The following is a 24,806-nucleotide window of genomic DNA, read 5'->3' as shown; positions in this document are numbered from 1 at the left end:
AATTCTGGTGGTCTATGGCAAATGCCAATCGAGCTCTTCGGTGAGCACAGGACCCACAGGGCCCTCAGGCCACCCTCATGCAGCCTGTTTCTGATTGTTTGGTCAAAAATATTCACACCAGTGGCCTGCTGGAGGTCATTTTGTAGGGCTCTGGCAGTGCTCATCCTGTTCCTCCTTGCACAAAGGAGCAGATACCGATCCTGCTGAGGGTTTAAGGACCTTCTACGGCCCTGTCCAGGTCTCCTGGAGTAACTACCTGTCTCCTGGAATGTCCTTCATGCTCTTGAGACTGTGTTGGGAGACACAGCAAACCTTCTTGCAACGGCACGTATTGATGTGCCATCCTGGAGGAGTTGGACTACTTGCGCAAGCGCTGTAGCGTCAAGGTACCGCACCATGCTATCAACAGAGATGTTGATCCAAGCCAAATGAATAACTACAGCAGTAGAAAGTCAGTCAGTAAAAATCAGCCAAAAGAGATGAGGACGGGAAAAAGCATCAGTGACCTCAACCTGGAAAGCCATTCCTGTTTTGGGGGCCATCTCATTGTTGCCCCTCCGATACTCCTGTTGTTGATTTCATTAACAACAAAGCAGCAGAAACTGTTTAACAACCCCCTCTGCTACTTAATTGACCAGATCAATATCCCAGAAGTTTGACTGATAGATTGCTATACTCTGACTAAAAAGTGTTCCTCTAATTCTTTTGAGCAGTACATATATACTTCATAGGAAACAATGACAAAATCCTTCACTTAACAGCTGTGATTCAGTAAAACAGACCTCCTCATACTCACAACAGTCCATCTCTTATTGGCAGAACGGGTCAATACTGGTTGTGTTGGGAGGCATCAATACTAATATGTTTGGTCTGTTATTGCTCCCATCTCCTCACTGTTAAATGAGTAACTATGGCAACAGGATCACCAATATGACACGAAATGAAGAGAGAAACATTTTTCAAGGCTAATTTTAGCAACAGCCTATAGCCATCAGAACAACTAGCACGCTCACTATTTCCTGAGGAAGACAAGATATTAATATCCATGTAATAGGTTGTGACATCATGTTATAACTATGAAAACACACACACACACACACACACACACACATGCTCTATCCTTTATCCTCCCGCTTCCAAGATGACGGAGGAGAAACTCAATCCAGGATTTAAAAATTAATTTGCATTTGCATTTTTTTAACCTGATGAGGGGGGTCATGTAGCATTAGCATTATCATCATTGTTAACATGAGCTTTGGTGGGAAGAATGTATATTTTAAATATGAAACCTTTTCACTGGTTCACTGGATGATGTGTCTGTAATCCCACAGTCTGCTTCAGATTAATTCTGGATTATCAATGTTATTGTGGAGTCAACCCTGCCTCCCCCCGCCTGTCTCCTAATCGCTGTAGTGACCCTCACTTCAGATTACAGGGTGATTATGTGGCACCAGCAGAAAATCACTGAAAGATTAGCCAAAAGTGTTCAAATGTATCCTGATAAACTGTTAAAGCTGTAATTTACTTTTTTATCATGTTTATTAAGAAGCAAAAACATTAAAACAGTTTAAATTTACAGTATTTGTAAATGGTTCATCTGGTGTTAAGGACTAGGAAAAGATGGTGAATCTGTGTGAGTGTGACAACGTAAAAATCTTCATATTCAATAAAACAGAAACAGGGTGACATTGTAGTGAGAACAGCTATTCAGACTGTGGTGATTCTGCGGACGTTTTTGGAGTTTTCTTCCGACGGACACTCCTGGTTGTGTGTGTGCAGAGACTGGCTGCTGGAGGACACCACATCAGGGACCTGGTGGGACAGCAGCACTGAGACAACAGTAACAGAGATGACAACAATGGATTCATAACATCAGGTCCTGGAAACCTGGAGGAACCTGACAGATCACGCGAGACAACAAGACAACAGCACAGGACACGACTGTTGTCTTAGACCAGGGCATCTCTGGACGCTCAAAGGCGGCTTCAACAGTGTCCAAGAGTCATCCACGTTTGGACAGGAAAAGAATATTTTCTCTCTCTCTCTCTCTCTCTCTCTCTCTCTCTCTCTCTCTCTCTCTCTCTCTCTCTCTCTCTCTCTCTCTCTCTCTCACACACACACACACACACACCCACACACACACACACACAAACACACTCACCTTTGTAAAAGTACTAAATTCCATGCTACTTGCATTCTGGCCACCAGTTTCAAGGATTATGGTGTTGGTGTAGCATACATCTGAAGAATAGAATTTTAAAATCTAAACATTTGTTTGTTTGTTTGTTTGTGTTTGTTTGTTTGTTTGTTTTGGTCACCTGATTTATTCTAAAGCTAAGGAAAAATTAAACATCCTATTGATTGAATACTTCATTTAATCAAGGTGTCTTTAAGTTGTTTCCTGTATGTCTCTTTTTATGCACTAAGAAGCCAATAATGAAAATGATGAGAGTTTAGTGTCTTTATTGGTTTAAATCAATGTGATTTATTTTTATCTTGAATTTATTGATCATCAGGTTTTGTTGGGATCAGCAAAAGTTCATTAGCAGCCAGTCATGATTAACACCTTCATTGTGTAAATGTGATGAATGATTCAATTATTATATGCAAATTTTAGCAAATTACACTTTAACTGATGGGTTGGCTCAACAAAAGGAGCAAAAACAGATCCTAACTTCAACTTTAGAATAAAACTTTTTTTTAAATTTCCCAAAACTTCCCAAAATTTTGTTATTGACCTACAGGATTTCATAACTAAAAGTCATTCACTCACCTGTGGAGCCCCCACAAGAGTATCCCAGATTTACACTTCCCTCTGTTGCCTCAGCAACCAAGTCTGTGCCTCTGCCTGATTGGTCCAACCTGCAGGAGCACAACTGAATGGTCCAATGGAAAAGACAACCTTTTGAGAGCCGCTACAGTCAGACGTGGTGAACAGTTCCACTATCACAGAGCGGCACTTTATCTCTGCTGTTTTCACTAGCTCAGATTACAGGTTACAGATGATTTCCTTTAATTTCTCTGCATTAATGAGACCTTTGGCATGGACTAACACCTATTTAGATAGAGAATGAATGATGCCGGTATATGTGGCATTTCAGGTCCATGTGTGTTATTTTTAGGGAGGAAAGATCAAAAGAGCTTTGTTCTCTCTCCTCTCTGGTATTAAAGCAACTCACACAGTTTATCACAGATTATGAAAGAAGAGAGCTTTGACATGAAGGTTCTACCTGAAGGCATCTTCTGAGCTCCGTTCTGAAATGAAAAACAACAAAAGTGAAGATTTGATGGTGAGTGCACGGACTGCAGGAATAGCTGGTGTACATCAGTGTGAAAGTTGCTGTTGCCTCCAGCCAGTTTACTGGGAGCTGGAGCTGTGCATTAATGACTTCTGCAGCATCACACCATCACGGTTGTCTTTGCCAAAGGTTCTCCTGGTAGCTGCTAACACTCCAAGTGTTGACAGTTTCTGCCACCAGCTTTAATTTTAAAAAGAGTAACGTGCGCATTACTGGAGAAGAATAAACATGTTTGTTGATGGTTCTAAACCTGCAACCTGAATCAAACCACTGCTGGTGTTAATGGGCCAGAGCCTTGTAACAGTAACAGGCTGTAACTCCTCAAACCTCAGGAAACCTTCACCTGGACAAGAAGTTCACTAAAATTGACATCAAAAAGCCAAAAACCCAGCTCATCATAAATAATGATGGTTAGGGAACCATCAGCCGAACTAAAGGTCTTCTAAACCGGACCAGAGAACCCAAATGAACTGGTTAAAGTGGGTCAGAAAAGCTTAAATTAATGAAAGGATTTTTCCTGTCTCCTGTTGAAACTGTTATTTCATTTTATCTTCTGACTCCTGAAAAATAAGAAGTTTTCTGCTGACAGCTGATGTTCTGCTGTTAAATGTCCTTGAAGGAACTAGTGTGGTCACAGCGTGTCACCGCCTCCCTCATCATTATATTTTAATCACACATTGTGCATTAAAAATGTGTGTGCGCGTGCATGTGTGCGTGCACCTACTTGCATGTCTCCTCTGTGTGTAGTAGAGGACACAGCCGGTGCAGTTGAGCAGCAGCAGCAGAGCCAACATTGAGGCCACCACCACCAGAGAAACACTACAGTTGTCTTCTTGTAGCACTTCTGTAACTGAGAGACAAACCTGATCTTCAGCTCCAGAAGTTAAACCAACAATCAGCTGAAGCTTTTTTCTGGTATCAATGATCAGAATAAGTTTGGATCCCAATTTTGACAGATCTGCTGAGAGGATATGGGAATCCTTTGGGATAGAGGATGGCTCTGAGATCCCTTTGTGATCCTCACCCACTGTGAGGCTCACGCTACTCTTCAGAGGCTGGGACAGAGCGGACACAGATGCCAAACAGTCCACACGAGAGGTCATCGTCGCTGTCAGGAGAAGGCTGCTGGTCACGGTGAAGACACTGTTGACTGCTTCTCCAGCAGTGACGTTGTAGTCACTCTGGCTCACCTCCAGACAGAAGCAGAGCAGAGACGATTTCAGTTTAATGCTGATGTTCTCACCTTCTCAGGAGCCGAACTCAGCAGCAGCCAAAGATCTTCTCACCTGTTTGCCCTTCACCTGCCACTGTATCTGTGGTTGGGGGTACCAGCCTGCAGCCTTGCACTCGAACAGCACAGAGTGACCCCTAAAGGCCAACTTGTCCTCCCCAAAGATTTGCACACGTCCCTTTTCTGCAAACAAACGTAAATGTGCTCAGATATGTCACACATGGAGGGGAAAAAAAGCAGATGATCGCAAGAAGGTTGGCTGCTCCGTTCGGGGGTGGTTAGTGGCCTGATGGATGATGTAGTGTTGGGTGTTGGTCAAAAACCCTCACTGATGAAGGGCTCTGTGTGTGTGTGTGTGTGTGTGTGTGCGTGTGTGTGTGTGTGTGTGTTTGTGTGTGTGTGTTTGCCTGTTTATCTGCTAAACTGGGGGCAGGCCTGTGGTCATATTTACATCCTCAAACTGGACGATTAAATAGTGAATCAGCCTCTTGGGCTGATTTGTGGTCCTCTGTCCACCCCTATATTTGGAGCTGCAGAGCACAAATCACAGACTTGCTGACTGGTGACTGGTTGTGCCAGCGTGTCCATTTATCTAAAGGTGTGTCAGCACATTCCCAGACCGGAGGCTCTGGTTCACATCAGAGGGACACTGGTTCTGGAACCATGCCGCCGCTGTTACGTGTATTTTAATTATTTAGTTGTACAAAAAGCTGTGTAGAAGGATTCCAAGTGGAGAAGATGTTGAGGAATGACCTGATTTGCTGATATCAGTTGACGTTTTCTGCATGTTGCATTTTAGGCAATATAAGCACCTCCTAATGGAAGCTCCACACCTGTAACAAGACATGAACATACAGACCTTGCACAAACAGATCTGCTGCTTTCCTGTCGATGCCCTGGAGGTCACAGGTCACTCGTCCTTGGTTGAGCCTGGTGGTGTTCTTCAGAATGAAGGTCCAGCTGTTCGGCGAGATCTGCTCAGCTGTCACATTGGGGTTGATGGACGGCAGGAGTCCACTTTCATTTGAGATGGTCAGAACCACCTCAGCGTTCAGTAGCCACACCATCACAGTCCACTGGGAGCTGCTGCTGCAGCAGGTCAACCGGGCCTCGTCTCCCCGCAGGACCGTCAGTGTTTCAGGTGTCAGCGTCACCTGAGCCATAGTGGCTACGAGTCAGAGAGGTCCAGTGAGCATAAATAAACATGTGACAGAACAAGAACATGAATTACACACTCTTAAGCCACAGATAAAATGTGCAAAGATCTCAGCAGCATCTTGATCAGGTTGATAGGTCCAGGAAGAAAAAGGCTAAAAACAATGGACCAGGAAACACTTCTGTAGCCACGGTGTGGAATCATGAAAGAGCAAAATGAGTCGGCCAGATTACAAATTTATTTCCAGCTTATTTCCAGAAGTCTGTGTGTCCCCGTCCCCTCACCACCGACTGGACATTCACCAAGCAGATAAATTAATGATTTTAGAAGTGAGGTGTCTGAGCAGCCTGAGTAAAATACTTCAGTTTACACCTTCAATGCTGCTGGACAGCAGGAGCATCCAGAAAGAGAGGACGTTCATGTCTGATCACTTCAGTCTGTCCATCGTCCGGAATCCCCTGGACCTACATGGAGATGTTAGACAGAGGCTCATGTCACTGTTGAGGCAGAAATAAAGACTAGCCAAGCTGTAAAGACAAGGTCAGGAACATTGAAACTATGAAAAAAAGTCACATTTTAGTGAATTATAAATCTTTACAAAATTTAAGTTCCAATTTTACAGTGAGATGGTGCTGTGAGAAAGAAAAGCAGGTTAAGAAGATGCTGTTAGACCAAAGTCTGGGCTGAACCAAGGTAAAAAAAAAAAAAGAAAAGACGGCTGACCAGAAATGTTCACCTCATTCTGGAACGTACACCTCAGACGTGAAAGAAACCAACAACTCCGGGATAAAATCCAGCTGAAGTCAAGCTTGAATCAAGAACGTCTTCAGCCCAGTGTGTGTGTGTGTGTATGTGCTCATGTGTCTCACCAGCGGCTGCTTGGCGGTTGCACACTGTTGTCTCTTCCTCGTGCTTGGTGACCAGCAATGCCGCCCAAAACTGTCCTGTTAAATATTAGCTTGCCTGCTGGGAACTTTGCTCCACAGGACACACACATGTAAATAGGAAGAATGACTCAGACCCCAAGCACGGGCCCCTGGCTGTCATCTCACACACCACAACTGAATTCATGTGCACCACAGGATGAACCCAAACATGCTGGTGTTTCTGTGAGCAGACACACAGCCAACACAGTTGTGCTTCCTCTTGAACCTGCTACATTTCGCCGTGGAGCATCTAATTCTTCAGGCCTTTGGAGGATGGACACTAATTTGTATCCACAGCAACTGTATTCAGCATTTTCTGACATCTGAATTGTCCACTAGATGGCGTTTTCAGAAGCCTTTGACATGAATCTGCTACTGTACTGCTCTATGTTACACTGACCAGTAAATGTGGGTCGATGGGACTCATCAAACCAGAGTGACATCTCTCCAGTTAGCATCTGTGGGGCTGGACGACAGGGCCAGTCCCAGCTGACCTTGGGTGGGAGGGGCCTGCAGGTTATCGGGGTGAGATAAACATAAATGAAGGCCATGTTCTAAGACTGTACAGAGATGCCTCTGTCTCTCTCTCTCACAGACACACACACACACATACAGACAAACACACACATGCACACACTCATGCACACCCACAACAGTTGAGAATGTACTTTTACAACCAGTGTGCTATTCATGTGCGGGGATGCAAACACACAACCACATCTTCTTGAATGATTCAAATGCTGTTGGTTTTTGCTCTCAGGGAGTTATTTCTGTATTTTATAGCGATGGCATCATCAGATGATGACATCACCTGATGTCATCATGGCACAGCTCTAAAGAGACCCATATTTTTACACAGCCCAGACTTGTGAACATCTGTCATCACCTAATTTCTCCATCACAGCTTTCATTTTAATGTGCAGCTGTATTTTCTACCGGTAAGCCTGCAGACAGATATAAAGTTTGTGTAAATGTAAATCATTTGCTGTAAATACCTGATGCCCCCTCCCCCACGGAATCTCTCAGGTCAGTTGGTCTCTGGCAGCTCTATAAGTATGCAACAATGTAGGAGTTAATAATAAAAGAATGGAAGGAACCACAGAGGGATCACAAATCAGTCAACTTTATTGCATTATCGGCAGTTTAGACATTCAGTCCCATATTTCCATCTTCACTGGACAAAGTGCATTGATGAGACAGTCGTGCTGCAGGAGACATGTTGGTATTGTTTTTTGCCAGTTTTCATGTGGCAATTAGAAGACTTATTCAGCATGTACACACTCAGTATTCAGAGGGAGCTGTACAGACACACATTGTTATAATTGCTGTAATAACAGAAGACTGTGAGGTGAGAGATGAACCTGACATACACTGAAGGTATGGCAAGGTTCCACAGGCTCCTTGTGTTTGAAAACATCTAAAATATGACAAATATGGTTCAATTTAACCAAGACTCTGTTCTTTATTTTATAAAAGCAATAAAAATAAAGCTACTATTTGAACTTTCATCAGCCACTATTTGCAAAATATAAAAATTAAGTCAACATTGCAACAAGTAACAGTTGTGAGTTCGGACTTCTCAGTTTCCAGTAAGGCCCAGTGCAGCTTTGGAGAGGCTAAAAGGGGCTGAGGGGTTCTGGCATCAGAGGAGAGGAGCAGGAGGCTGAAACAGAAGATAGACAACATGAGAGGTCGCATGACTGCATTGCCTATGTCTGCTGAGCCACCACCAGCACCTCTGGGAGCCACATCTGTAGCTCACTTGGCAGCCTCTGCTAACAGGGCCTGACAGCCCCTGCAGGGGTCGGGGAGGAGTAGAGAGCGGGGGTGACAAATGCCAATCGGTCCTCCCATTACTGGCTAACCATTCCCTCACACTGTTTCAAATAGATCTGACCAATCAGAGCATTTTTCTGTGAGTTTATCCAATCAGCAATGACCGTGAGATCACCAACTGAACATTTTTGTAAAGCTGATGTTACAAAATACTCATGTTACAACTATCACAGGTAATACCTGAATTTTCTAAATGCTGCTGCTGACACATACATACACAGCAATGAAGACAGTATTTAACTGCTCACGCAGCTGTTTAAAAAATGAAAAGACAGATTAAATTTGGTGTAACCTGGAAATGGTGTTACTAATTATTCCTACAGTTTAAACGAAATGAACAGTTTTACTGCTCTCCAGTGGTGATGAGGGGTAGTGAGAGTAGACAAATGAGAGGACGGAGAAGCAGCTCACCTGAATCCAAGTCAACATCACCGACGTCACCTGGATTTAACTACTCAGCCTCTACTTCCTGTTGAAAAAAAACACATATCTTCATTGTAAAATGCGCTGGTAATAGAAAATATGGCAGAAAACAATGGCAGAAATGTCTTTAAATTAATGTCTCAATCATCACCAAAATAGGAAAACGTTAGGTTATCATGGGATAGTTACGGATATTAGGGTTGTTCATTATTTATTCACTCTGATAAACTAGTGAAAATCTAAACCACAGATCAATGATCAATAGCATGTGTGAACTGGAAACAGTGGGATTCAGATGTGGGTAAAGTCGGTTATCCTTAGATGTGTATTTGGGTCACTCAGGCAGCACGCGGTCCCTTAACACGACCTGTTCTTCTTCTGCCTCTTCTTCTTCTCCCTATGACAAATTAAAAAAGAAAAAGACAAACATGTTGTCTGTGAGGCCAACATCTGAGGGAGAGTGAGACGATCAGTGCACGATTAGTGAGCTGAAAGGAAGCCACCATGCAGGTCTCTGCTGCCATCTTCTCAGATACAGTATATCGATACTTAAAAAATCACCAAAACAAACACTAATGAATTCAATGAGCTGCTTTATAAGATCCCATAATTCATAGCAGGCAACCAAAGAGTAACGTAAATATACCTCTTGTGCTTCAGCCTCTTCTTCCTCCTGTAGATGACAAACATAGAAACATTAAAGTTAGAATACAATGAGCTGTGCTTGTTGCTCATGTTGCCATGCAGCTGGTGAGCAGTTATCACCATGGAGATGAGCTCACAGACATCCATGCAGCACACTAGAGGATGGAGGGAATAAAGACTGAACTCTGACCGAACGATGCCCCAACAGAAGGATGTCTCCCTCATTCTACTCACATCTGCCCAAGATGTCGACTCATTTATTTCAGCGATATGCTAGAAGAGCTAGAAGAGTCAAAACTCACTGAGTTAAATCTTACTAACTTTAGTTGCACCTTCTCTCCCCCTCCCACGCAGCAGAAGCTTTACTGCTCTGTCAGTGTGAATGTGCGCTTAAAGCTACAACCGGTACATTTGAATCTGACACAGATTCACAAGTTGGTGCACCAGAATCACCGTTCGGGTCTGAAAGAACACCAGGTACTGAGATGGGGTGTGGTTGAGGGTCAAAGACATCATTTTCGGTGTAAGAGGACACCAATGCTCACTCCACACACTGCATCCTCCATTGATTTTCCCAGTAAGGTAATCACAGGCAGGTGGGAGCAGCTTTGGTGTCGCTGCTAATGCACCACGAACCTGTTGGCCACAATGAAAAAAGCAAAAAGAGCAGCAGCACCGGAGCTGGATGCACTAAAAGAGAAGGAAATGAACACACATGCTCACTGAACAGCCAAGTGCAACCAAACTAAGTACAGACACACGGAGGGTTCCACAAAGGCTGAAAAGAATAAAGACTGTTGAAGTGACCGAGACTGAATCAAGTCCAGGTTCTTCCTGCATGGGAAGAAAAGCAGACGACAAATCACTAGAGACAGAGAGAGAGAGAGAGGCTGTTTCAGCAGGGATGCAGAGAACAGCAGCTAATGTCACGGTACAATCTGCTGTCAAACATCTGACAACATCTGGATCTGAATCAGCACACACGTTAGTGGAAAAGAGACATTCTTGAACCTCCACCTCATCATCATCTGGATTATTTGACTTGTGAACAGCTGAATGTCGGAACAGTTCAACAGCTGAACTGACTGACTGACGTATGACTGACTCTTCCTCAACCCAACAGAAACCTTTTAGAAAGAACTACCTGCAGAGCTACATGCACAAAGCTTTTCCTGTCCCATCTCAGACACCAATAGAAGAGTTCCAACAATTCTGTGGCCTCCAACAAAGATGGCATCCTGAGAGAGGAGAGAGGGAGAGCTGCTCACCCTCACAACTCTAAATCAGGAGGATCTCTGAGCTCACAGAGCTCATCCGTTCAAGATCTGTACAATTATCACAGCATCTAAGAGTCAACATCACTTTTGCAGCAGGGTTGCTATGAGCTACTGATGGTCTCCACAGAGAGCAAACAGTAAGCTGACTGGTTGTGTCTGACATCTTTTCATTTCTTTAACATTTGAAACAAAGTTTGTTGTTAAAGGACTAAACAGAAGGAAAGTATCGAAAGGAATGTGTGAGCTGGTGCAGGAAGCACTACAATAACTGAAAGAGGAGGGAAGGAAGGAACAATGTGAGCCCTATAATATCGCTAGATTGTACCTGAAGCTGTTGGAGCTCTTCTTCATCCTATGAGGAAAATAGATATTCAGTCAGCAGGCTGCAGGGAAGAAAAGGAAAATCAGCAGCATGCAGAGAGAAAGAAACGGGGAGAGAGAGGGAGAGAGAGAGAGAGAGAGGGCAGATGAGGCTGTCGGGACGCAGAGCTGGATGTGAGCAGAGAGACAGAAAACAATGAGGTTAAGGAACGGAGTGAAAGGCGATGAGGGGAGGATGAAGAGGTGAATGGAGAAAGAGTTGGAGGGAAACCGAAGACCCAGACCCCATTGCAGCCCCACCTCCCCAACTGTTGATGACTGAGACACTTGTTACCTCTGAGTGCAAATCCTCTTCATCCTGGAGGAAGCAAACCCAGATATGGACAAAAGAAGGGGTCAAAGGTTAAAGAACACGTGCAGGAGGGGTGGAGCTGGTATAAAGAGCAGCAGAATGTCCTCTGACACAGGACAAAGGGACTGGAATACAAATCTAAAGCAGTAAAAGCCCTCAAGTACAAAAATAACAATAAAATCTTCCCAACAGAGGAACGTTGCTCCAAAGGCTGCTCACGTCTTCATCCAAGTCAAAACAGGACGTAACTATAAATGATGCCATAAGTACAGATGAAACACTATATAACACTTCATATTTGTAACCAAATATGTTGTCTCAGCATCAGTGTTGTCTTCATGATCTGTGATGAGAAAGACCTCATTGACAACGTGAAGCCCTTCAAAAAAGGTCCTGTTATGAAGAAAAACCTTCATGAAATGATCCCACTGAACAAAACATGCGACATGAAGACAACAAAGGAGAGCCAATGTGACTGTATTATCCAAGAGCTAATGCTAACAGTTTATTACATGCTAACAGGTTTCAGGAGTCTGGGTGAGAGAAGATAGATGAGAGTTGAGGATCAGACAGTAAGTCCACTGGCTAGATGTGACTCCAGAGGTGGCTGCTGAGGGAAGGATTAGCTACAATATGCTGATGTTCAGAGGGAGATTTGGGATGTTCTGAAGTCTGTGTCGGTATTTCAAACTTACCCGGTCATCATCAGCTTCTTCGTCCTGCTGAGGAGGAGAGAAACATTTCATCAAAGCTGTAGGCATCACTGCAGTTTTCAGAAAGGCTTCATGTTCCTACCTGCTCATCTTCTTCAGCCTGGGCCTGCTAATAGAGAGGACAGGACAGAGTCAAATACCTCACATGTATCTGTGAAACACTCACAGGCACAACCGGACCGGGATGCTTTAACACTGAGGGGGTGTGCAGAGAAATGCAGGAGAATCATCGACACATGTGGAACATCTGCATCAGCAGAACACAGAAGCACACAGGGGCAAATATGAGGGCAGGGCAGTTAAACATCTCACCGTGCTGGAAAAATGATGAAAACTACAGAGATTGAGTTAAAATGCAACCTTTCAAGGAGATGCAGGAGCTACAGATGGAATGTTTAAAGAAGAGATGACTTAAAGTATAGACAGGCATACTGGGGGGAGGAAAAACAGCATTCCAGGAATGATGAGAAGATTGAGGAAAACTAGAGAGAACGAGTTAATTATGAGGGCCGACACTCAAAGGTGGAACCTCATCTGTTTCTTCTAATTCCTCATCTTCGTCTGCAGGGGCCTCTTCATCTGCAGCCTCACCCTCTTCCTCCTGGCCACTCTCACCTTCCTCCTCTCCACCATCAGTCTGGGTTTCCCCGTTGCACTCCTCCACTGGAACCTCCTTATCAAGTAATGAGAGCAACAGCTGGCGATTAAAACGTGCTCAACAGCAGCCAGACATTGGACGGTCATTGTCTCATCTGCTGGGACATCCTTACGCTGCAAAAGATGCATCGCGTTAACACTCATCCGCCGTTCAGTTTAGCTTAGCGTAGCTTAACATCGCTTAGATTTGCTAGGCTAAATGCCTGAAAACAAAGAGACATTAGCAACAACCTTCACCCACCAGAACCTGCTTTGACATGAAAGGATTAAACACCAGTAGTACTGAGGTTCAACTCCAGTTCCGACGAGGTGAAGTTATTAAAGCTGCTCTTGTGTAAAAGGGACAGAATGCCATTATCATCCTTTTCAGCTTATATTTAGACAATCACACACCGGCCAATACCTGGACTGACACTAAACTTTACTCTAATTTAGCAAATATTCTTTCATTTTAAAATTGAAGTCTGCAACAACAAAATGGGAAAGTTGAGGAATTCCACTGGTGGATATTTTTTGACATTCTCTTTAGTGATGCCATCATCTCCAGACCATAATAGCATTAAAGGATTCAGAGAACCTGGACAAATCTGGGCATGTAAGTAGCAGAGCTGGAAACCGTCAAATGCCCGTGACCTCTGACCCCTCAGAGGGTAGCGCATTAACCACCTCCTCACACCGTAGATGTTACCAGGTGGGTTCAGGAACCACCAGCAGGAACCATCAGCAGCTCCTGCAAGCGCAGGATTCACCTCCTCACACACTGGAAACCATCTCAACAACAGCCAGAAACCAGCCTGCTTCTCAGAGCCCTCTGAGATGGACAGACAGACTCAGAGAAGACAAGTGTGCTGTGGTCCCACCTGTCCACATGCTAGAGTCCACGTCCACCCGTGGATGCTGTGTCCTCCAGCCTAGAGGAGATGATCAGCTGATCGTGCCTGTCTCTAGTTTTCAACTGAACATTTTTCTACAGGATTTGCAAATGATTTTATTCTGTTTTGATGTTGTTGTAAATTACTTCTTTGAGACTTTAATTGAGCCACGTTTCAATACGACCCTCTACGATTCCTGACTTGCTGCATGTTGACTTTAGCTCTGAGATGAAAAAACATTTTTGCTTTCTTTTTCTTTTTTGCCTATGTCTGCTGAGCCACCACCAGCACCTCTGGGAGCCACATCTGTAGCTCACTTGGCAGCCTCTGCTAACAGGGCCTGACAGCCCCTGCAGGGGTCGGGGAGGAGTAGAGAGCGCGGGTGACAAATGCAGTTTAAAGCTGTAGCCCTTTAAAAAGGCAGAAAAATGTAATTGGAGTGAGGTGAAATGATCCCCCTGAAAATGAGCAACAATGTTCAGGAAGAAGAAAAGAAGCAACAACTTCCATCCACCCATCAGCTGAAGTGATTGAACACATCAGCATGTCTTTTTAGTTTAGCTCCTCTGCTAAAATCAATCAATGAGTAGGGTGCAGATTTCACAAAAAAACCTTCTGTGGACATGAATATCCTGTAAAATAAAGAGAAAAGCCTTTGTACAAGTTTAGGATAAGTGTTAAGATGGAACTGTTAAATGCGTGGAAGGGCAGCTGAGCTGTGTGTTAGAGCATCATGGGAAAAAGAACCCTCAAAATTAAACCATAAGGATGAATCCATGGGTGATTGATTAGTGGCTGTGATGGCTGAATGGAGCAGGCAAGAGGAAACTCATGATCGTGTGATGGAAAGAAAAGAGAGAGTGGATTTACTGTTGGATCATCAGCGCTGCCATCAGCTCCTTCAGTGTGAGTCCCGTTCTCCACAATGTGCATCTGCTGTGCCTCCTGCCACCATAAAAGTGTATAAAAAGACCAAAACACAACTTTAAACAGGCTCATTCACACAGGCATCCCTGAAAATACTCCAGGAAATGATGTCATTGGAATATTTCAACTTTGGAATCTTGTTATTGGCCTTTAGGCGTGACCGCTGGACGTGCAGCCAAAGCAAAAGCTGAGCGGCTTTTTACCGCCAGAACAGCTCCAATAAATCAGCCACATTATTTTAAAACATAAAGTCATCCAATCATGCAGGACTCTCATCGTGTCCACAACTGTCCTCCAAGTGCTGCTGAGAGCAAGGAACACAGAGATGAAGACAGTCAGATTTCAGCACTGTAGAAGAAAAATGGCCTGACCTTTGACCCAGGAGGAGGAGGCAGACCCAGGAAAGCGAACACTGTGTTGTCCTCCTTAGCATTGAAGAACGTGTCATAGTCCTGCACACAAACACACAAACACACACAGGTTTGAGGAGCCACCACTCTGTCCTCTCTACTGGTTTTATACTGGTCTGGTTTTACACTGGTCTACGTCAGTGGTCACATCCACCAGGTGGTTTTTACTTGAAGGATAATAAATTCAGAGTTTTCCCTTTTTTTAAATAAAGAACATTTGAGGGGGGCATTTAAAAGCCCTCTAATTTTTCCTGCTCCATGGACTCTGGGTGCTTACTCCACAGTAGCTGTCGTCATTGAAGATCTGGGGGGGGCAGCGGGATGCCGTTGCTGGGCTTCATTTCTGTGGGAACGTTCTGCCTCATCCACATGCGGTTCTCCTCATTGCAGGCGATGTCCAGCTCCGTGTAGTCCACCTTCAGGGCCTCGAGGAAGCCAACCACATCCTGCTGTTTCTTTTTGATCTGCAAGGTGGAAGAAAAGCACAAATATCAGAGCTGAGAGCACTAGAACCAGGGAGGTGTGCATGGGTTTCATGTATGTACTGTATAAAAGTCATCAAAGTCTGAAGGTTTTAGAGATAAATCTCCCCAAAAAGTGCAGGTCTTTGATACATTCCATCACTTTCCACACACAACACTTTTGATCTGATTTAAATGATACTGGGTTTTTTGACAGAACTAAGTTGTTTTCTTGGCCCCGTCACTGAGGGGGGAGCTTTCCTGAGGTCCTTTATCGGTGTGAACAAACATGTCGCCCCCATGAACCAGCTGGAAGTGTTTTGTTAGCTTTGCCAAAAGTAGTGAGTGGAGGATGGATCCATTCTGCTACAGTTACCAACAAAGAGTGGAGAGACTTGAGTGGTTGTGTTTGGGGACAGAATGCAGATATTAAGTATTGTGTGAGACCAACACCCTCCCTGGAGCGCTGCACCCTGTGGGCTGGGGAGAGGCCCCCACTTTTTCTAGAAAACCCGCACATACACCAGACCAACCCCAACAACTGAACATTCCTGATACTGGGAATCTTCACACGGACAAGCTGAGAACACAACAGGCAGCGTTTGGAAAAGAGTGACGTCAATATTGAATGAGCTGAGACAGAAGGTGAGTGACAGCATAAATTCTTACCGCTGTGGATCCAGAAGAAGTTGCCAGAAAGACCTTAATCACCATGTTTGTTACAGATTTTACAACTAATGTTGCTCTTAAAGGAGCAGACTGCCTCCTCTATTATTAGAGCGCACCCAGCAAGGAGACAGCGCACACGCACGCAACGCACACGGGGAGAGAGAGAGAGAGAGAGAGAGAGAGGGAGAGAGAGAGCAAGAACCTGGGTTATTTTTGTCCCCCCTGGTGCAGGATTGGAGGTTTGGCCCCTGTGGGGCCCCCACCGCCCACCCTGATTGGCAGCTTCAGTTGTCTGTCCCTGCAGGAGACGGTGAATTATTCCCTCTCTCTTTGCTGAGTGCATATATGGACAGAATAAGTACTGAGCAGCACCATAGGCTGGACACGGACTCAGACATTTTCTTCCCGAAATTCACTTAAAGGTTTATTCCGATTTATTGTTGTAGATTATCTGTGTGCGTGTGTGCTTTAAAACATTTTTAACGCACACACACTGTAATGGTAAAACTTTATGAAGGTACCATAGCTGTACACGAGTCCTTAAACCATTATTAATCATTGCTTTTTAGCTGTGGCTGCAGAGCTGCATGAAGCAACCTTTAGCACCTATTTACTGACCGAACAAGAGTTTAACTGATAAAACAATCCAAGTATTGATGTTATATATTCAAATCGAGCTACATTCTTTAGAGTAAAACCTCATTAAGTATAAATAAAATTGAATTGTGGTTTCTTTTACTCAGAAAGATGGATGTTTCACTGCCCTCCAGAAAACTGACATCTGAATATTATAATATAGTCTCATTCAGTATTAAACGAGGTTCATGTTGAGAATTCAATAAATGTGTTCTAGTGCACTTTACAATCATTTACAGCTCCATCAATCATTTGTTATTAGTTGTAAATGTGTATTTGATAAATGTGAGACCTGATCTTCTCAAAGCTGATGTGTAACGGCACGCAACGAGTCTCCTGCTCCGACACACGGTGGCGCTGCAGCACCTCAGCCTCTCGTTGTCCATGAACAGAATGAAGAGCCCTACATTCATTTTTATTCTAACGTCTTTCAGTTTCGGAGTTTAATGTAAAAATTATATACAACCAAAACTTACACTTCACATCAGAGTGTAACTTCACATCACTACATTAACACGAACACACACACACGAGCACACACACACACACACCGAAAGTGAGCAATAAGTTAACATAAGGTTTAGGTTTTCTAGCTGATGGCATGAAGACCCAACGTGATGACTTTGTTGCAAACTACCAACCAACAGGTGATTCCGACTCCACCTGAGAAAAGAGAACAATTCCATTATTGACACACAAACACTGGGCGGACTCTAACTGTGCTACACGGGGGGAAAGCCTAAATACCTGCCACTCCAGTGGGGAAGGCCACCAGACGCTCCACGGGGGCAATCCATTTACTGGGAACCACAGTCACTGGATCAGAGTAAAACTTCCATATCAAGGAGATCATCAGAGCGGCCTGAGTCAAAGATAATGAGTTTTTTCTATGAACCAAGATATTCTGTCAGAAGATTATGCCCGAATGAATGGTTCTTCCATTTTCACCTACCTGCAGGATATAAAAGACAATGTTGACAACCCATTTCATTTTGGCCTGCTGGGCTGTTCTTGATTTGACTGCAAGTCAGGAAAAACAAAACAAGCACAAGTTTCATTAGATGTAATTCAAAGGGCTGAAACTAGGGAGGCAAGTTCTAATTTCACATACTGTTTACAAAATGATGTAAATCAGAAAGTGCTTGTGCACTGCAGCATAACTTTATTGAACCAAATTTCCATTTAGCAACTTCCTTTGGTAACAAGAAGCAGCTGACAGTGACAGGCAGCACCAGCTGTTCACCCAGAGTGCTGAGAATGTGTGTAGACACCACTTCCTTCTGTAGGGTCAACGTATGAATCTACTGCAGAAGCAGAAACAGTCTTCTGGCCCCTCCACCCCCATGAAGCCCAAAGATGAAAACAGAAAAATAAATCAAGTTCTCTCAATTGCAAAAGTGATTTATTCCTCACTAAATCCTGCTAGTGTGTGTTCTAGGGAATCCTGCATGTCTCCTACCATGTGTTTTCAGCTTGTCTGTCATTTTGTTGATTTTGCGCTCCAGCCGGGCATGTCTGGCAAATTCATCCATCATGCTGATTGTGGACTGCTCCTTCTTCATTTCATGGATCTCAGCCCTCATCTCGCTCTCTTGTTCAGCATCTTTCTGGACCAATTTAGACAGCTTGAATGGGGGAAAAAAAAACAAAAAACAACGTATCAAGAAAAGGGAATTGTGGCGACCTAAGTCAAAATAAACACATGATTAAAGCGCATGAATATGTGTTACGAAAATAATTATAAATGGAGGATACATGTGCTTAATTTCAATTAAATTATTTTATCATCATAATGAAAGCTCACCCTTAGAATTTCACAATTTGACTCATCAGCGAGCTAGCTAAGAGAAGCTCTTTAAAGTCAGGGGCAACTAATTTTGCAATATCATCGACATTAAAGATAACCACTTTACCTACTGAATATATAGATCGTACTTACAAAAGATGAAATAGACGGTAGCAGTGTCTTCATGAGATTACAGAGAAAAACAGAACCAAGCACAAGAAACCACGCATAGCCGGCCGCCATGTTGGCTCTTCAGTGGAGCTTTTAGCCTGATCTGCACCCGGAACCTGAGCGGCTCGGTTCATTTCTGCGCATGCGCTAACCTGTGCGTTACACATATGCGTCAATGAGACAAGACAGTATAGACATCAATTTTGAAAAACATCACGCATTTGTAATCATCCATCCATCCATCCATCCATTCTCTCCCGCTTATCCGGGGTCGGGTCGCGGTGGCAGCAGCCTAAGAAGAGAAGCCCAGACTTCCCTCTCCCCAGCTACTTCTTCCAGCTCATCCGGAGGGATCCCCAGGCGTTCCCAGACCAGTCGAGAGACATAGTCTCTCCAACGTGTCCTGGGTCTTCCCGGGGTCTCCTACCGGAGGGACATGCCCTGAACACCGCACCAGGGAGGCGTCCAGGGGGCATCCTAACTAGATGCCCAAGCCACCTCATCTGGCTCCTCTCGACGCGGAGGAGCAGCGGCTCTACTCCGAGCTCCTCCCGGATGGCAGAGCTTCTCACCCTATCCCTAAGGGAGAGCCCAGCCACCCTACGGAGGAAGCTCATTTCGGCCGCTTGTACCCGTGATCTTGATCTTTCGGTCATTACCCAAAGCTCATGACCATAAAAAAAAAACAAATTAAGTCAACAGGCAATAAACAGTCGGTAATTAGTATAAATACATATTGACAAATTAATAGATCCAAAATCCCATTTCAATTTGTCAAACTACTGATGTGTATTAACTATTGCTGGTCTTGTATTTAAAGGTTTGCCCAAGAGAAAAGAGCATTGAGTGAAGTGCCATGTTTTTAGATAATGATTTCCAGTGGGGAATCAAGGCACTTGAGAGCTCTGATTTGTCTTCCTTTAATGAAGGTTGTTGGACTGTACAGTAGTAATACAAGGTTACGTAACATCTCAAAGTCAAAGTTCAAACTCTGGAATCCAAAACATCGCAAAAATATTCTTCCTTGGCTCATTATCAACATCAACATTTTCTGAAATATGCATTAAAATTCGTTAATGACTTGCGGAGTTCTTTGCTAACGGATAAATAAACACCGGCTGCCACGTGACCTCCTTGGTGGCGTTAAATTCTTATCCTTGTCCTTTTTGCTATTGTCCTTCATAAAAGCCAAAAATGGCTCGAAGAATGTTAATTGGTTAGCGCATGCGCAACTGTGACATGGCGCATATCCGGCACTGAGCTGCTGGGACGCACGAGACGGAAAACTGACGTCACCCAAGACGAGTTCGTGTACATTCAACCTATGGCGCAGATACACTTTACCCATTCATCCATGCTAATAGACGAAAGTAAACCGAGGTTATTGAGACCGATTAACTCATTGAGTCATAAACCTTAACATACATATACCAGGGGGATACATCAGGGGATGATGCCAGTTTTCATAAGCATCAATATAACGTCTAACAACCAAATAGGTTGTAAAACCGTTCATGTCACACGTCTCAGGGGAACATCCTGTGACAATAAAAGAAGGAAGAGTCGGCTGGTGTTGACTGGCGTACGGTGCTGCCCACACAGGTGAGGTGTTATGGTTCAAAAATGTGGAGCCTTCACATGAAAGCCAATCACTGGGCGCCAGGGGCGGGATATGCCGCTGCCTGCTAGGTTGGTAGGATAAGGGCTAAAATGTACCGTGAGGGGGGATCCAATCCGGTTTTAGCTAGATTTTGTCCTGCTCAGGCGTTTACGTTAACGCACTTTTCTGAAGGTGAAGGGAGGCAGAGATAAAGAGTCGATTTTCTTCGCTGACCCGCAAAAGGTTTTGCTCTTCTCTTTCTAAATCGAACAGCTGACGAACAAAACAGGGGACCATGGTGCGGAGAAGGGTGAGTTGGTCGCACGGCTGCATTTGCAACATTTTTCGATGCGCCGATCTCGGTTTTCGAATTGTCCGGACTTGCATGTTTCCACAGCGAGTGAGCCACATTTACTGTACTCGGGTTAGCCGCTAAAAACAGGGAAGTGGCGCCCTTTGGTCGAATAAAATAGATTGTACATCTATTCCCACGTTTTACAAACCCAAGCATACGTGCCGTCCTCGCTTTTATTCGCAGACGTGTTTTTATGCACCTTTCTTGGTGCGGGCGTGAATATGAGCCGACGAACAGGTTGCCACTTAAAGAAAATGTCTTGCCGAAACGCCTGCGGGTATTTGGACCTAATCCCGGCTTTATGCTCCTGCATTAGAGCAACTCTTATTTTTAAGTTCCGAATTTGTCGGCGTGTTTTATGTGTACGTGCTGTGGAGATTTTGACTTTATTGTGACCCGCCGAGCGCCACCGCCGAGATCTGCAGCGGCCGCACAAACTCTTCGCTATTAGTCCGATTATCCGATTAACTTAAACTTTGATGACTCCCGGCTGCCTCCGTGAATCGTGAGTTTTTCGCCGGCAGCAGCTGCTGGCGGCAGAAATCCGAAGGAACATTTGAGTAGAAAGGTGGCAGCCCGGTCTTCCACCAAGCTTGTATAATTCCTTTCTGATTTAAGGGGAGGGAGAGGTGCCCATCCCCCTTCACAACACACCCACATGAAGCGCTTCTTTACTCTGCCTTCACACTTTTGTTTTGTCGCTGTCTCCCACAGGCTGCCAGGGCTGCAGAGGGGAGTACAGAGGTCAGTATCTACCAGAGCAGAAAGGATTCACTGCTAGAATTCACCTCTTCTTTAGTGCAGCGCAAATCCGATTCTTCAAGTTAGAGCAGATTAATGACTGATCATAATAGGGGCTGTGATCCGATCATTACCCAAAAGGACACCGATTTATTCACAGGCATATAATAAATAAAAATATCATATTTTGCATGTTTAAATGGTAATTTATTAATATCAGCAATGGTTTTCTTAAAAAAAAAAACAGTTTGGAGACAATCTTTATATTTTATTTGGACTTTTCTGTATTAATATACACTAATAATTCTCTTCTGGATTAGCAGCCAATGCTGGCTACAGACAATTAACTCCAATTCTACAGAATTTTTATCTATGTGTTTTAGTTTTAACCTTTTCCCAGACTTAATCTTACCTTTGTCTGTAGTGAAATAGGTTTGGAAAGCTCAGATGCTGTTTTCAAGTTTAGTTTGTATTTCTGGTATTTGACAGAAAGTCAACTAACATCTGTCTAAAGTCTTCAGATGAATGTTCTGAAACTACCAACACACAAATGTGCATGTTATTACTTGTTTGTTTACCCCATTGTGTAATTACATTTGTAGCTGATGTTAAACACAGGGGGCAGTGTAGTCCAGGAAGTATTGAAGTTCAAACCTCAGGCTCCACCAATTACAGATCTTACTCTGACCCTATAGGGTTGTAGGTAGTGAAACTGGGTTTGTTTCTTCACATAAACCACACTTCAGATCACTGGAAAATAAGGGCATGGTTTTCACGGTGCAGCATGCCGCTGATTTTAAATTGTGTAAATGCTCAGGTCACAACAACCATATGGTAGCATGGAGAAGATTATGTGATGACTTAAGACAGACAGGCCTGCTCATTCATTATTTGAGCTAAGCTAATTAGCAGGGGGTTATTTTTATGCATCTCTGGTTACTGCACAAAGAAAAATCTCTGTATCCATATCTGGAGGAAAGGAAGGAGGCAAAAAATGACACTTGTGTGTCCCTTTAGATGTACCGTACATATTTTACCTCAGATACGGATTTTTTTGTTTGTTTGATTGTTATTAAATGAAACAAGTGAAAGTAGAACACAGACAAAACTTTTCACATAAGAATCCAAATAAGATTCAAATTAGTTGCTAGCACTAATATTTGTCCTTATGTCAACATTTCTGGTCTTTTGAGCTAACCATGTTGGGATTTTTTTTGCTGTATTTTAACCTATTTGTTTTTCTGCAGCCAACAAGAAAATCACAACGGCTGAGTGATGTAAGTTCCACAGATAGTAACACCATAATGATGTGTGCTGCACTTGTGTGCTTGCAGAAATGTAATGCGGTTAAATGTTGTTTTTTTACAGAAAGTGCAGCCGGCTCCAACACCAGAAAAGAAAAAGGTGAGGGATTTACTCTCAGCCCTGCCTCTCACCTGGAGGCAGAGGGATGAGGCTTCAGGCCCTCCTGCGACCCCGCTGAAGGCCCCATTATGCTTCTGTCTGGCCTGTTTGCAACGTGAACACCTTTCCTAGCTAGATCACGTTCATTTCAGCTTCTGGACATTGTTGTCTGTGGTTACAGTGACAAGGCTGTAAGGAACACAACAGTAGGCTAAGTTAATGTCTCTGTTGAGACACTGTCACTTTTAAATCATTGTGAATGAGGAAGCCACCCTGACCTGAACCCAACCTACCAAGAGTACCCATCAGTGCTGTTCGCAACACACCAATGATGTGTCGACTGGGTCACACGCTTAGTGTGGTAGGTAAAAAAAAATTCATCAGGCATCAAATTCAGTTGGCTAAAGTGACAGGCCAATTGTACTTTTTACATTCGAGAAACCCATTTAGAAAGACAGAAACATGAGTGGGAACAGGCTCAGTGGCCAGGCAGGCTCTTCCCTTGTACTTGTTTATTCTCTGAGTAACTGAATTGAATATATTGATCTGCTTTGTTTCATTTTGGATATAATCAGGCACCTCCTAAGCCTAAGAAGGTAAAAGAGGTGGCAAAGGCCAAGCCAGAGGAAGAGAAGAAGGAAGAGGCCAAAACGAAGGATGAAAGTCCTCCAGAAAACGGGGAAGCTAAAGCTGAAGAGGTGACACACAATTAAACTTTGGTATGTACCACTGCACGTGGGCGCTGCAGAAGGCTCATTTTCTTTCTTTATCGAACAGCCAGCCGCAGCAGCAGAGGAGACGGACGAAAAAGACGGTGAGGCCGAAAAGGAAGGGAAGACCGAGTAGTGGGGACATCCAGAAACGCGCGCTGTACTTTGATTCCTGTACAATGCAGAGATTGTTATTATCTATTTTCTTAAGATGATAATGTTTTTAGGGATGTGATGGCCAAAAGGCATTTTTAAATTTCTTCCCCTGTGGAAGGGATTTTTTTCAGTTTGTTGTATTACCTAATGCTTTTTTCATTGATCTGGCTGTTAGTTTTTGCTTTAAGTTGTAGTTTTCTCTGAGATTCTGGACTCCAGGACAGTTTACATGAAACATTCCTGAGATGAATGAAAGCTTTTAAAATGTGTTTGGTTTGGGAAAAAATCTATCACATCACAATACTGTTTGAAAGGGAATTGGATGAAGTTAAAATTAAGGGTTATGTTTTCTGTTGAGTAATTATTTCCTCCCATCACTGTTTACTTTAATCGTTTTAACTTGTACTGGAATTGATTGGGTAAATTCCTGTTTTGGTGTTTGGATTTTCGCTTCCAATGTACAGTTTTGTTTTTTTAAAGGTTAAAATGTTTTCTTTATAATTGGTATAAAATGCCAATTAAAGTATGACTGTCTCTGTTTCTCAGTTATGTATTACTGTTATGTGACAGCATTGTGGTCTAAATCATTAGTTAGATGCATCAAATACATCTGGGTGATGATGTGACTGAATGCTGTTAATATCCTCAGACACTTATTGATTACAGTGCAAAATACAAGCATCTCCTTTCAGTGACCAACTGGAATTTACTGTAATATACAGCTGATTAAATGGGGGGTTGATGGGTTCGTTACATCAAAGAAAATTGTCTAAATTCAGTCTGTTGTGTACTGGGGAATTTAGACCAAAATCTGTGACAACAGATGCAAGGTCATCGTTTGATTACGGCTGATGAATAACTCTAATGTGCGGGAAATGTGGGTTTCAAGATTCAAACTGATGTAAGCTTGCATCCACCTGTTGGCTGTGAATAATTTCACCAAACCTGAATAAATTTCATGTCTTTGTATGGTATAACATTTGTCTCTGAAGGGTTGTTATTGGCCCTTTCAGGGGAACGTGGAAACAGAAAATAGGGTTTAATCTTAGCTCTGTATCATGAAGAACACTTG

The 24,806-nt window shown here is 43.6% G+C and overlaps 4 protein-coding genes across 7 annotated transcripts; 1 reads left to right on the top strand and 3 right to left on the bottom strand.

The window, feature by feature from the left end:
- Window positions 1-1,525: 1,525 nt before the first annotated feature.
- On the bottom strand, window positions 1,526-6,650 carry igsf5b (immunoglobulin superfamily, member 5b). Of its 4 annotated transcripts, none has more exons than XM_011608261.2 (10): window positions 6,556-6,650; window positions 6,059-6,150; window positions 5,390-5,698; window positions 4,586-4,713; window positions 4,324-4,489; window positions 4,024-4,149; window positions 3,231-3,255; window positions 2,774-2,862; window positions 2,162-2,241; window positions 1,526-1,812 (listed from the first exon to the last, which is right to left on the bottom strand). In XM_011608261.2, exons 2-10 carry the CDS (start codon window positions 6,105-6,107, stop codon window positions 1,708-1,710), a joined length of 1,077 nt encoding a protein of 358 aa, XP_011606563.2. In that variant the 5' UTR covers window positions 6,108-6,150; window positions 6,556-6,650; the 3' UTR covers window positions 1,526-1,707. The 4 variants fall into 4 exon arrangements, with proteins under 4 accessions (XP_011606563.2, XP_011606564.2, XP_029700138.1 ...); XM_011608262.2 differs by having other exon boundaries at window positions 6,423-6,564; XM_029844278.1 differs by lacking the exon at window positions 6,556-6,650 and adding an exon at window positions 6,410-6,541.
- Window positions 6,651-7,719: 1,069 nt separating this feature from the next.
- sh3bgr (SH3 domain binding glutamate-rich protein) lies at window positions 7,720-17,090 on the bottom strand. The gene is given in 14 exon segments (XM_029843960.1): window positions 7,720-8,275; window positions 8,860-8,917; window positions 9,239-9,268; window positions 9,518-9,544; window positions 11,119-11,145; window positions 11,449-11,472; window positions 12,162-12,188; window positions 12,262-12,285; window positions 12,709-12,852; window positions 14,579-14,653; window positions 15,007-15,087; window positions 15,323-15,358; window positions 15,360-15,509; window positions 16,176-17,090. Coding segments are annotated over 13 exon segments (708 nt in total). The 5' UTR covers window positions 16,221-17,090; the 3' UTR covers window positions 7,720-8,275; window positions 8,860-8,899.
- A 133-nt stretch (window positions 17,091-17,223) lies between these two features.
- Window positions 17,224-18,990, bottom strand: get1 (guided entry of tail-anchored proteins factor 1). Its single transcript, XM_003968280.3, has 5 exons — window positions 18,751-18,990; window positions 18,271-18,436; window positions 17,764-17,831; window positions 17,559-17,673; window positions 17,224-17,474 (listed from the first exon to the last, which is right to left on the bottom strand). The coding sequence occupies exons 1-5, from the start codon at window positions 18,838-18,840 to the stop codon at window positions 17,401-17,403; spliced, it is 513 nt and encodes a 170-aa protein (XP_003968329.1). The 5' UTR covers window positions 18,841-18,990; the 3' UTR covers window positions 17,224-17,400.
- A 1,487-nt stretch (window positions 18,991-20,477) lies between these two features.
- On the top strand, window positions 20,478-24,698 carry hmgn1a (high mobility group nucleosome binding domain 1a). The gene is made up of 6 exons (XM_011608260.2): window positions 20,478-20,678; window positions 21,438-21,467; window positions 22,712-22,741; window positions 22,833-22,868; window positions 23,444-23,566; window positions 23,646-24,698. Exons 1-6 carry the CDS (start codon window positions 20,664-20,666, stop codon window positions 23,712-23,714), a joined length of 303 nt encoding a protein of 100 aa, XP_011606562.1. The 5' UTR covers window positions 20,478-20,663; the 3' UTR covers window positions 23,715-24,698.
- Window positions 24,699-24,806: the final 108 nt, after the last annotated feature.

Source organism: Takifugu rubripes, chromosome 11, assembly GCF_901000725.2.
Source record: "Takifugu rubripes chromosome 11, fTakRub1.2, whole genome shotgun sequence".
In the NCBI taxonomy this organism is placed as follows: Eukaryota; Metazoa; Chordata; class Actinopteri; order Tetraodontiformes; family Tetraodontidae; genus Takifugu; species Takifugu rubripes.
The sequence above is the reverse complement of the archived record's forward strand: the minus strand, read 5'-3'. Positions and strand labels throughout refer to the sequence as shown.

Excerpts from the sequence above, each read along its gene's own strand:
- igsf5b (XM_011608261.2), bottom strand. The coding sequence starts at position 6,107 with ATGAACGTCCTCTCTTTCTGGATGCTCCTGCTGTCCAGCAGCATTGAA. Across the intron at positions 4,150-4,323 it reads TAGCGTGAGCCTCACAGTGG|TTACAGAAGTGCTACAAGAA; the intron begins GTGAGGATCACA and ends TTTGTCTCTCAG. Across the intron at positions 2,863-3,230 it reads AGCTCAGAAGATGCCTTCAG|GTTGGACCAATCAGGCAGAG; the intron begins GTAGAACCTTCA and ends GTGCTCCTGCAG.
- get1 (XM_003968280.3), bottom strand. The coding sequence starts at position 18,840 with ATGGCGGCCGGCTATGCGTGGTTTCTTGTGCTTGGTTCTGTTTTTCTC. Across the intron at positions 18,437-18,750 it reads TACCGTCTATTTCATCTTTT|CTGTCTAAATTGGTCCAGAA; the intron begins GTAAGTACGATC and ends CCCCCATTCAAG. Across the intron at positions 17,832-18,270 it reads AGACAAGCTGAAAACACATG|TCAAATCAAGAACAGCCCAG; the intron begins GTAGGAGACATG and ends CCTGACTTGCAG.
- hmgn1a (XM_011608260.2), top strand. Across the intron at positions 22,869-23,443 it reads CAACACCAGAAAAGAAAAAG|GCACCTCCTAAGCCTAAGAA; the intron begins GTGAGGGATTTA and ends GGATATAATCAG. Across the intron at positions 23,567-23,645 it reads GGGAAGCTAAAGCTGAAGAG|CCAGCCGCAGCAGCAGAGGA; the intron begins GTGACACACAAT and ends TTTATCGAACAG.